Consider the following 12,433-nt stretch of genomic DNA (forward strand, 5'->3'; position numbering starts at 1 on the left):
ATGATGTCATATTGTATATTTATATTTAAAAATCTATATAATAGAAGATCAAACAAAACTAGTTATTTATGTAACACAAAAAGGATTTCATATCCAAATGCATTTTTTATAAATTACTATATGTTAATAATCCTTTACAATATTTATTCGTAAATTTAATTACTTCAGTATAATTAAAGATTGATGCATCTCATAAGCTATGTAGGTTAAATATTGTCTTTGTAGTAGTAGTTATACCCATCCATGATATAATTAATCAATTTATTAGCTTAGAAGTTAAATTATAATTCATTAAATTAATGAAAAAAATATTATTGTATTCCTCCAGGCAACATATGTGGCATCATCATTGTTGATGAGGATCATTTTGGAGCATGCAACATGAGGAAGATAATATGACATGCTGCTTCATCTTTGTTTTCATTTATATTTCTCCTCAATTTCTTCTGTCATTCCATACCATGATTTGTAATTTTTAGTGCCGAACATAATGTGATAATAGTTTTAGAAGAAGAAAATAGTGATAAATGGAATGTGATTTGCTCTTTTATTGCAATTGAGATGTTTACAAACAACTCATGTTTCACATTCACCCATCCTTTTTCTCTTAGTTTACTTGGAGGAGTTGAGTGACTCTTGGATCTCTTCCAATGAACGACCTTTTGTTTCAGGTACAACCCTTGCCACAAACAGAAGAGTTGCTGCACCTGCTGCTGAAAAGAGGAAGAAGGTACCTGCAGATATGGTGAAGAAAATAAGGGCAGATGATCATATAACTGAAATATATACGACAACAACAACAAGCAGCAGCAGCATAAGGTCAATTTTAGTCTTAATTCTTTTTTTATCAGTATCATTTCATAAAAAAACTTAAGCCTTTGAACGTATCGACAATGTTATAAAATTTAAGATGGAATCAGAGTTAAGTGTTTAGTATTTAAATCTTGTAATCTTGTACATAACAATCTTTAGAAAAAAAAAACATGTCTCACACATGTAGGTGGCAAACTAGCACATACTGAATGAGTGGACTTTGAATTGATTCGGGCATGCATTTTTTTTTTCCATCTCAAGATTTTAATTAATGTTGTTACATTTATGAGTTTAAACTAGTAGAAGAGATATGATCTGATTTATATTCTTAACATTTTTCCAAGTATTTGTTCTTCCACAGTACAGACTTTCCTCTTTGATCTGATGTTGCTAGAACGAAGAGCTGTTATATTATCTTTTCAAGTAGCTTCTAGCAAAATGCAAATCTGCCTATGTGGAATTCTTTTAGTACTACAATTACTGCAACATGGAAAAAAGAGACTCAACTTTGAAGTTAGAAGATCTCCATCAAAAGATTTAAGTCTTGTTTAGCTTACACCTTTTACGTCTCTTTCTTTCATAGTTTTTAGTTTTATTGGATTGCGCCAATACATGGTCTTGAAATAATATGAGCACCAGTGATGCAGTACATGATGTAGGAGTTGACCCCTTACCTGCAGAACTCCAGCTCATGAGAAAGTTGAAGGCATAAGAGACCGCCCAAGATCCAAACCAGCTGACTAAAGTTACTAGGCTTCCTCCAACTCCTTTTATATTTAAGGGGAATATCTGTACCAAACATACAAGTTGAGGCAATCTAAGATTTTTAATCACTTCCTTATGATTAAGGAAAAATTAACACAAGATTTTTAATAAAGATTGTTTTTATTTCAGTTTTCTTACCTCAGACATCATAACCCAAGGAACAGCACCCATTCCAATTGAATATGATCCCAAATACACCTAGATATTAAGAAAGAATGAAGTGAGCCATACTCGGTAATGCAATCAGATACAGCATGTAAAAGCTTGTAAAAATTGGTAAGAAACTTTTACTGAGCAATTCAAATTTTTAGTTTTATGTTTTCATTAGTTCTAGCCATTTTAGTACAGATTTTACGACGACGGATGATTATTACTGCATTATGATTTAAGATGGGTCATGAAATGAGAACATCCTAAAACTTAATGTTCTTGCTCACCAATATGCCAGAGAGAGCCAGTGTGGGAACCCAATCCATGTATATTCCCTGTCCCTGTTTCAATAGTTGAGTTTAAATTCAAACTTTACTGAATTCATCAACTTCACTGTAAGTACTACAGAAAGATTCAGACTTGCCTTCAGGTAGAATGATATCCCTGTGATAAAGCAACCAACGGAAGACCCTGATGCAGAAACCTGCATTGCAAAAGAATTCTCTCTCTGGTTCATTTCATTGAAACTGGTTAGAAGAGCAAATAATTTTCTATTTCATTGTGTCTACCATGAGCAGAGGTATTCTCCCACTCCTGTCCATCAAAATAGCACCCACTATTGTGATGGGCACCTGCACATAAGAATCTTGTTATTAGCAGCAAATTTAGTAGAATGTGTGGATGATCAAGTATACTTCAAGAATTGAGACCTGAATGCATCCCATCAGTATGGTCCCAAGGTTGCCTGAAGAGAATCCTGCAGTCACAACATGAATGATAGGCATGAAACTTCCCACTTGTAGTTGACAAGATGCATGAAACCTTATGTTTCTTGACGTAGTAGTCCACCTGCAGATACAAAGATCTGGCTTGCATAAAATCCAACTCCATTGATGCCTCCAGTTTGTTGAAACACCATTAGACCAACACTCACCTGTAAATTTCAATGTGATTCATCAATACATGCTGATAAAATTATGCCTCTTGCCAAGATTCATGCGGTTGATGAAATTTAGAAATTTGCTTACAATCACTGATCGAATATATCTGCTCTGAAACAGGTCCTGAAAACCAGCTCTTGGAAGGGTCTGAAGGTTTTCAATGCATTCCTGCAAAAGCAAGTTTGATTTACTGCAACTTTGATGCTTTATAATACTGAACACTATGCAATCATGGTTACTGCACATACTTGAATCTCTGCTGTTTCTTGAGTGATATCAGCATCTTTTCCTCGAAGCTTTTGCAATGCAGATATGGACTCTTTCTGGTGTTCCACCTTTGCCTGCAATTTTGTTCGATGTCAATTAAGGCAGATCGCCATTTGACCTGTATCTTAGTTATATGATATTGTGTTAGGTGGAACAAAAACCAGCCATCTTGGAGACTCTGGAATGAAAACAAGGCCCAGAAGTAGAACAAGGCATGGAAGAACCCCTGCATAAAGATAAGTCAGCATCTTCATTTCTATTTCCTTCATAACTTTTGTAGCTTGTGTTGTAGTGAGTATAAGGTAAGCATGCTAAGACACGGCATAATTACCTACTAACACCAATGCGCGCCAGGAAACAAGAGTGCCAATTATAAATGCAACCGAGTTACCACCAACTAGCAGCAGCTGTGAAGAAGTGCAGCGTAAGTAATTAGATATGGATGAGGTCTTAAATTTCTGCTTTCAGCAAAAAACATGGATAGAAATTTGATACTTTACCTGGTTCAGGGATGTGAGTCCACCTCTTAGATTCTTTGGTGCTATTTCAGCAATGAACACAGGTACCTGTCACAGTAGATGATCTCATTGTAAGAACCTTAAATTAATCTAAACTACAAAGAATCTTCTCAGTTGCTGGCCATCCAAAAGCAATTTCTTGTAAGTGTATGATGAACAAATCCTTCTCCTTTATTAATGTTCATCAAGCAGACTAAACATATAGCAATTTGCTGTGTTCATACCACATAGGAAAGTACTCCAATCCCATAGCCTGTGAACAGCCTTCCAAGACACAGCAAGAAGGTTTCCTTTGAAATGAACCAACACTTTGATTAGCTTATGAAGTTGCTTGCAAGCAAATTAATAAAGAAAGCTGCTAGTTTGGTAGCAACAACCTTGGCAAAGTAAATGGCTAGCCATCCAATAATGCAGACAACAGCAGATATTCTCATGGCCTGCATCATACAAAAAAGAAAAAGAATCAATAAATTGTATACAAAATTAAATCTTGAAATTTGATGTATAAGAAAAATCTTGCTTATTACTCCTTTGCGACCGATATAATCTGAAAGATGCCCGCTTGTGACTGCGCCAACCATCCCCCCAGTGGTTAATATGGAAGCGAAGATCGAGTACTGAAAAATTGATAGAGAAAGCATGCATAAAAAATTATGATATAAATCTACTTCGAGTAATCATGATGTACTCAAGGTATTGTCATTAAAGCTTAACCACAGAGACATCAACATTTCCATGATGATGTGATGAGCTAACAGTAATGTGAGAAATCCTTCCTTTTCTGCTTTTGAGTTGTTCTTTTTTCTCATGCAACATTTTTAATGATCAGTATGTTTTGAAGTGTCATAGCTAAACACATGATATGACATTATGTCAACAGTGAGGCTTCAGAAGTAACCTGAGATAGAGAGAGGCCAATGTCCTTTGTAATCCCTGCCTGAGTTGGTGCAGAGTAGCCAATCTACAAGATACATCTTATAGTGTTAATTGAACTCAAGCTAACTTTTCAGAATTGTTATAGTCATTACAAATTGTTGAGTGCATCAGAGTCTTGGTTTGAGTCTTCCTCATTCAGACTGTGAACCACTCTTGCTTAGATGGCCATATCAGAGTCTGTTTTGGCCTTTTATGGCACCCACAAATTTGGAGCTTGTGCAGAGTAAAGAGAAGCTTACACATGAGCCAAACTCAAAGGAGCCACAGACTGCAACCCCAGTGCTGAGCAGAACCATCCACAAGGATCCCTGGCCATCTGATGAAGATTCTTCTGCTTTGGCCAACTCCTGTTGTTGAATGAGAGGCTTCCTCACCTCACTCTCATGGGTGACATGAATGCTATTCTCCACATCCTCCATAATGGCCACTGCAACCCTCTCTCTAACTTCTGTCGTTTTTAACACTGTTCGCAGAAGAAATAAAGAAGAGGTGGATGTCAACAATAAGGCAGTGAGTGAAGAATCCTACTATCTAGACAACATGCAGTGTATTGAAAGAGAAGACAGCATGTCTTCCTTGGGTGCTATATATATGCTGAGGTTGGGGAGATCAATGGATGAGCTCCAGAAGTCATGTGAGTCAGTAGCTGTCACTGTGGACTGGCCAACTCAAGGATCTTCTCAAGGTGGCAATTTTGGGACATGACAGAGGAACCCATTGCTGCAGAGCTGTCCAGGATTGCCAAAACCCAAATACTCATTGACCTTGCAAGAAAATTACACTGGATATTAGTCTTAAAAACCTGGATCTTGACTGGGATAAAGGATTTTTGTTGGGCCAGGCAGATAAGTTTCTTTCCTTCATGATCTCAATGGTTTCAAAGCTTTGTTTCCTACTTGGAACAGCACCAAATGGAGAGGTCCAACCAAGATGATGGACTACTGAATCAATCATGGATCCAAATCTGCTGGATCTGATGCTTGTTGATTGGGTATCAATTTCTTGGAAGTTTCAGTCAAGAGATTTGGATTAAAATATTTTGTAACAAGTGTTCTATCTTTTGCTGTCTCACCATTTAAGATAATTTCCACGTGAAGCATGCACATATTTCAGTTAAAAACATTTCAAGATGCCTTGAGATAGCATCATGAAGTTATAGAATGAACAATTAATTATGTGTCACATGAGGGTTTTTTTTTTCTGTGCATGCAGCAGTTTTGGCAGTACATTATTTAGATAATGAGCTCAATCTGCCAGATTAACATAATAACAATGATGGCCACTAGCCTCCAAAATGGACCATTTGGAAGTACAACATGTCAACTTGCTTGGTTATTTACCATTCTTATATTTTTGACATTTATTCTTTATCTCTATTTATATCTCGACATGATAATAATTTCTATTTAATATTGAAATTTTGTCTCTGTCATCTATCTCCGATAATCATTTGTCATAATCTAATTATATTTAATTCTCTTTATTTTTAATCGAATTTTTGTTTTTTGTTCGATCTATTTCTTTTTAATGAAAAATGAGAGCATGATTTAGAACAATGAAGAAAAATAAAAGATTCAGATATTCATATTCTGTTGTGAACCTATTTGTTATACCTTTAGGAATAGTGTGTAGAATTATGAATGAAGATAATGCGAGTGATGATTGATAATTAGCCCAAAATGCCGGAACCAAACACATGAATAATTTAATCTAAATTATAGCTAAGATTTTTGAGAATGGATAAATGTGGTGAATTTACTTCAAACACTTTCAATAAATTTGACACCATTGCTATGTTGACAGCCATGTTGTATACTCTTATCTTCATTTCTCTAATCCTTCTGGGCTTTAGACAAGAATTCATTTAATTAGATATCTGTTTATTGAAGCATTCATTTAAAAAGATATCTGTTTATGTGGCAATTGTGGCTTTCTCTGTAACTTGCAGATATGAATTAAGGAAGATGTTTTGATGAAGAAATAGATGCCTTCATCCACATTAGAGATGTCTGTCTGAGAGATATAAACTATGGAGGCTACACAAAGAATGGTTTTGTGATATGCCCAAACCTGCACATGAGAAACTTGGAATCAGATCTATCATGAAAGTAAATAAAAGAATACAATATCATGCCATTTTATTTCCTCAAAATCTACATCATTTTTCTTCTGAATTGATATTTTAGTAACATAAGCAGATACCAATCCTGAACTTAGTTCTTTAGTTGGGAAAAATTCACCAATTAAGCTGATGTTTGGTATTTGATCTGAAATTATTTTTCTCAATGGATGAGAAGGACTCATTTTCACTGTTTCTTTTTAATGATTGCTCTCCTTTTTTAGCATATATGCTTGATGTTTGAGAAGTCTAGTTTTCTATCAACACCACTTGAAGTAGTTTCAAGCTTTCTCAAAACAAAAGGGCAGAAAAGTAGTAAAAATAAGAGTAATAATTGAGATCATTTCAGTCATGTATGAACCATAATCATTTTCATGGACAGACATACTTTTTATACCCTTTTTTTTCACTCTATACATCATGCTAGCTTCTTTTGTATGAGAACAAGCATTTGGTAAGGATTAGAGAGAGTTGAAAGGGAATTAGATAACAAATCTAGCATCATTAGATTCCTATCATCTTACTAAAATCAACTGATTCCTGCTGTGAATATTTAGTTCTATATAATTTGATCAAATGAATATTTAGTGCTAGTCAATTTGATTCAACATTATCACAATTGGATACGCTATGATGCGATAATTTATTTATTAATTTATTGAGTCTGAATCATCGATCCGGAATATAAATCCAAGTTAACAATAATACGTTTGTTATAAGTCATTGTAAATCCTAACTTACTTTCGATATAGGACTAAGTTAGGGTATTTCAGTGCAATCACATCTTCTCTTTTGCTTTTTAAATATATTCTTTTAAATAAAAACTTCGACTCATGTTAGGTAGACTAATTCGTATTTGGTTTAGGGTATTCGATCCCGAATTCCCTTGTTAGAGATTAAGTCAAATTATAAAAATATACTATAATCATCAAATATTCTTCCAATCTCCTAAATTAAAAAAAAAATCTATAATTAGGGTTCTATCTTATTTGGATCAACTCATTTCCTTCCTTAATTGTGCAGGAAATTAGGTATGAAATTAGTTAATTCAAAAATATATAATCTTTTATTTCCTTTAGAAGAACACTCCCTCTCCTTGATCTTCATCTGTTGGGAGGGAACAAGAAGGAGGATCATTGAGAACTATAGGTCCTCTATTTTTCTTTTAGTTGAAATTTTTTATTTTACTTATTTAAATTTAATGTCACAATATACAATTTGCTGAGCCAATGAGTCTTTGGGCTGAAATATATAGCACACTACCCCTAACCTGAATTGACTCCTTATCAACCCTCTATAATGATATAAAAGGCTGACTTGAGGCCAATTAGACCATAGCAGAGCCAAAGGCTGATAGGAACTTATTTGAGGCTAAACAATCCAGTTTCAGGTTTTATTAGAATTCATCGTAAACACTTACCTATATGATGTGTTTTCGAGTACATGATAAGTTAATATTAAACGTCCTCCTTCTAATGCCAATCTAATAAGGGACCTTTGAAGGTAAGGGAGAGGACGATTAACGCGGCTCGTAGATTCACGAGAAATTTTTTATTTGAAAACTTTGAAGTAATCATATAATTTTATCCTTTCAAAATATGTGAGCTTCAAAAAACTATCTTTTAAGGGTAAGGAAGACATGACAAACTTATGAGCTTTTGGTTTTCATACTCGTCAACCAACGTGGGATTAAATGACCTTATCAATAAAAAAGTTTGAAAAGTAATGCCTTTCTGTTGCAATTTTGGAATCACAATTGCAAGCATAATCTCTTCGAGAAGTCTGATAGAAGGGAAGGAAGAGACATAATAATTTGCCAACGAAGACGACGACGCCTCACTCTCGACACTGTCCTGCCTTGTGTTGCTGTCTTGCTTGACTCCATCCATCTGTGAGAAGATTCAGATGACAATGATGTTTGTGTGTGCCTTAACACGACAGGATTCTCTTGGCCACTGCATTCTTCCACACACAGTCTCCTCATCTGTCCACATCGATGCACGAAGAATGCATCCTGCAAAAGCCATTGAGCTGCCAGAAGTGCATCAACTGGTGTGTAAGAGTGGAAGGAAACGTGTAGGTTTCATCCATTCATATTTCACTCTCACCTCTCGGCATCGCTGCCTTGAGTAGCAGAAGCGTATCACCTTGCATTCTATTATCTATACTTGTTTTCGATCTTTTGAAGGACACTAAATAATCGGTCATCCATCGGAGTGGCTATCGACGTAGATTCGTCTGACAAAGAGGAGAAGAAATGGAAGGGGAAAGAGAGACAGCGATGGAGACCTCACGCTGCCCCGGTGCTGCAATCAGGCTTTTGTGTTGCCGTCATCTGCCACAATCGAGTTCTTTCGAGGCTTTTGTGTTGTCGTCCTGCCGATCTCCGCCGTGTAGTAATTTTCCTGCGCGTTACGTGAGCCAAAGGAGACAGAAGGAGAGCGGTGAGAGGTTCGGTGGCTGTCCTGCTTGCAGATTCTGTGTAATGATTTATATTGCCACTGTACATAAACTTCATCTGCTTTCCTCTCGTCACTTGAGATGCCAGCCAGCCAACACACTCAATCCTGACCCTTCTCTCCCGTATCACGCCGAGCTTCTTATACTGTAAAAGAACACTACTCCGCTTTGGACAGAGCCCTTCGGAATACTTTGCATGAGTTCCTCACAACTCTTCTTGAAATCCCAAAAGGAAACGAACAGCAGTAATCTGAAGCAGAATTGTAGAACGCAAAAGTAAAAGAAGAAAAAGAGTGTTTCAGAATATTTGTATGATTGCTACTGTAAGGGTCCAATAGATGATCGATGCATGGGTGGGTGTGAAAGGGCTGCTGAAGACCGAAGAAGAATTGTAGATTGGGCACCGAGCTGCGGGCCACCAACATGAATGAATGAACGGAGAAAGAACTGATGCAGAGCACTGAGCCAAAGGTAGTGGAGGAGGCAGTGGCAGAGGCAGTGACAGTGGCACTTGTAGCACACTTGCTCTCTCTCTCTCTCTCTCTCTCTCTCTCTCTCTCTTTCTCTCGTACTGGTCATTCTCAGAGTCAGCCATCTCACAGTCAACTAGCTAACCTTCTTCGTCTTCCTTTGCCAAGCTCAGCATGATCACTGGACCCATACCATGCATCTAACTTTGGATCTCACTCATGCTGGTGTTGTCACTTGTGGAGCAGAGTTGACTCACTCATATAGTCTAATGCAACTATTTTTATGAAGATATAAGGTTTCCTCTTATAATATTTGTCCCATTTCAATTCGATAAGTAAACTCATTAACTTAACAAGTCACTCTCATCTAACCCAAATCTCTTTTCCTTGGGTATCTCATCCGAGAAATAAAAATATAATTTAACATGTTTTACATGAAGATCGAAAGTTCGAAATCTTATCCAATATATTTATGAGTGTTAATTAGCCTAACTAATAAAAATTTTGATTATCAAAATAAATATTTTATTTCGACCCATCAGAGGTGGGACCCACCAATGATTTGCGTTGACCACTGTCCTCTTAGGGAGTTGGATTTTTCTCCCTTTGTTTTCTTAATGCATTGATATGGTAATTCGTATTTACCTTACAAAATTATATATATATATATATATATATATATATATATATATATATATATATATATATATATATATATATATATATATATATATATATATATATATATACTTATATATGCGAAAAATTTACCCAAAGAATGTCTTTATTTTTCTGTGTTTTACCATAAAAAAAAAGTATTTATTTTACTTGGAATATCCTCTAAGAGTAAAAATCAAATTCCATCCTTTTTTTATTTCAATTTTTCTGTTATTTGATGCAAACAATAGATTTTATAATTGTACAATATTTAAAGATTAAATTAAGTAGATAATTTTATGCAATTGATGTATAAAATATATAATAATAATAATAATAATAATAATAATAATAATAATAATAATAATAATAAATTATATATAAGTAGTAACAATATGATAAAAATATAATAGTATAATATTTTTAGAATAATTTATTTTTGATATCAATAAATTAGAAATAAAAAAAGAGAGAACTTAAGAAAATTAACTCAATTATGTAAAAAGATATGACATAACTATAATCTACTTAAATTGCTAATAAATTTATTTCAAGTCTATGGTTTGGTTTAACTTTCAATTTGGATATGCTTACACATTATATGTTGGGATAAAACTACAAAAACATAAAAGCCATGATGCATCAAACTAGATTTACTGATCGATGTCGACTGAAGTATAATAAATAGGGTTCCGAGAGTAATAAGATTATCTATCTATCTATAAATTTTTAAACACTTATTATTTTAAATTTAAAGAATCCTCTAATAAAAGAATTCTAATTTCCAAAAGCTTTAAACACAAATGTTGAAGGGGGAAAAACAAAAGATTTTTTACATGGTTTTGAAACCCTTATTATAGAAATCCTCTCCTTGAAGAAATGACCCATTTATCTCAAAATCTTCTTCTATATATATATATATTTTGCATGTGGTGAACAGTAAAGACTTTATGATGTTAACCATCAAAATCTTAATAGCTAAGTTAGCTGACATTCTTAAAATTATCAAATGAAGCCTACCAAATGTCAAATGAGATTTTATATCTACAACCTTTGATAGATTAGTCTTAGGTTAACTAACTGAAGTAGACAAAAATAAGTAGTGAATTTAATAGAAAGCCAATACAGTAATCACATGTCAACAAAAAAAAAACAGATAATAAAACTTTATTATTATTATTTATTCTATCCTTCTTCTGTGAGGCCCAACAGATGAGGCTAGGGTGAAATTTTTTTTTAAAAAATCTTTATATTTAAAAAATATTTCTTGTTTGTAAAAATCTTGTCATTACCTCTTTTCTCACCTACTATGATTGATTTGTGCTCTTGTTTCCTTCCTCTTATTATAATATTCTTTTTCATTTACGATCGACGACAAGAAAAATTTATCTTCCTGTACTACCTCTCTTCTCCTTTTTTTTTTTTTTTCAAAGACGAGGAAGGAGGGCTAACGATAAGGTTGAGTTTGATAAGAACGAGCGGTGATGGACGGAGACGATGACCAATAAGGATAATATCGTTATTAAAAAATATTTTATAATAATTTTTAAAAATTAAAATGTTGTCTAAGAATTTTATAAAAATAGAGATTTTTTTTTTAAAAAAATTCACTATGAGTATATATATATCCCATTTTGAATTCAATTAATGAGTAACCTTATTCAGTTGACATGAACTGAAATGTATCATTTTCTAAATGTGCATGCAAACATCATTATCAAAATAGCTAGAGAGAGAGAGAGAGAGAGAGAGAGAAGGAAACATCAGCTGAGAGAAGGAAGCATCCTCAGAGTGAGAGTTTTGGGCAATAGTAGTCACATGAGTTGAAGTTTTGTGGTAGCTGCAGCTACTGCCTCCTCCTCCACCATGCCATCATCAATGTCTTCTTCGGTGGCGTTCACCAATCTGCTCGTCCACAGCCAACTCTGGAACGGGGCTTTGTCAGAGACATGACACAAAGCCTGACTGACTCATCTGCCTTTTGACTCATCAACTCTTGCAGCCTCCCTTCATTACATATCCCCCAATCCGCATTCTAAGTGATCAAACCACATACACAGTCCTGAGAAGAAGAAATAAAAATTTGCTTATAAACCACTCACCAATGATCTCAAAATATATGAATCCGAATCGACTCTCGTAAATCATCGTCTCATATCCTTTGATACCCAAAGAATATTTTGTCCAACTGTTGTACTCTAATCAAATGAAGTTTCTTCATATAGATATTAAAAGTATATGAATGAAATAGCTGCACTGAGGTACCTCAGTAATATAATGTATCAAGATTTTGTTGGTATTCAGGGATTATTATTCATAAATGACAGAAAGCTAAGT

The 12,433-nt window shown here is 34.5% G+C and overlaps 1 protein-coding gene and 1 long non-coding RNA gene across 2 annotated transcripts; one reads left to right on the plus strand and one right to left on the minus strand.

The window, feature by feature from the left end:
- Positions 1 to 599: 599 nt before the first annotated feature.
- LOC135588009 (sugar transporter ERD6-like 16) lies at positions 600 to 4,809 on the minus strand. Its single transcript, XM_065079924.1, has 18 exons — positions 4,630 to 4,809; positions 4,353 to 4,415; positions 3,982 to 4,071; positions 3,832 to 3,891; positions 3,679 to 3,744; positions 3,437 to 3,502; positions 3,268 to 3,343; positions 3,098 to 3,162; positions 2,918 to 3,010; positions 2,757 to 2,837; positions 2,578 to 2,662; positions 2,439 to 2,485; positions 2,298 to 2,360; positions 2,153 to 2,212; positions 2,016 to 2,069; positions 1,717 to 1,776; positions 1,488 to 1,602; positions 600 to 734 (listed from the first exon to the last, which is right to left on the minus strand). Exons 1-18 carry the CDS (start codon positions 4,807 to 4,809, stop codon positions 613 to 615), a joined length of 1,446 nt encoding a protein of 481 aa, XP_064935996.1. The 3' UTR covers positions 600 to 612.
- LOC108953668 (uncharacterized) lies at positions 684 to 5,572 on the plus strand. The gene is made up of 2 exons (XR_010476044.1): positions 684 to 819; positions 2,790 to 5,572. It is a non-coding gene; the product is annotated as an uncharacterized LOC108953668 (long non-coding RNA).
- Positions 5,573 to 12,433: the final 6,861 nt, after the last annotated feature.

This window comes from Musa acuminata, chromosome BXJ1-8 (assembly GCF_036884655.1).
Source record: "Musa acuminata AAA Group cultivar baxijiao chromosome BXJ1-8, Cavendish_Baxijiao_AAA, whole genome shotgun sequence".
NCBI lineage: Eukaryota > Viridiplantae > Streptophyta > Magnoliopsida > Zingiberales > Musaceae > Musa > Musa acuminata.

Coding starts and splice junctions, on each gene's coding strand:
- LOC135588009 (XM_065079924.1), bottom strand. CDS start 4,809: ATGGAGGATGTGGAGAATAGCATTCATGTCACCCATGAGAGTGAGGTG. Junction 2,838..2,917: donor AAGAAACAGCAGAGATTCAA/GTATGTGCAGTA, acceptor TTGCTTTTGCAG/GAATGCATTGAAAACCTTCA. Junction 2,663..2,756: donor GATATATTCGATCAGTGATT/GTAAGCAAATTT, acceptor TGAAATTTACAG/GTGAGTGTTGGTCTAATGGT.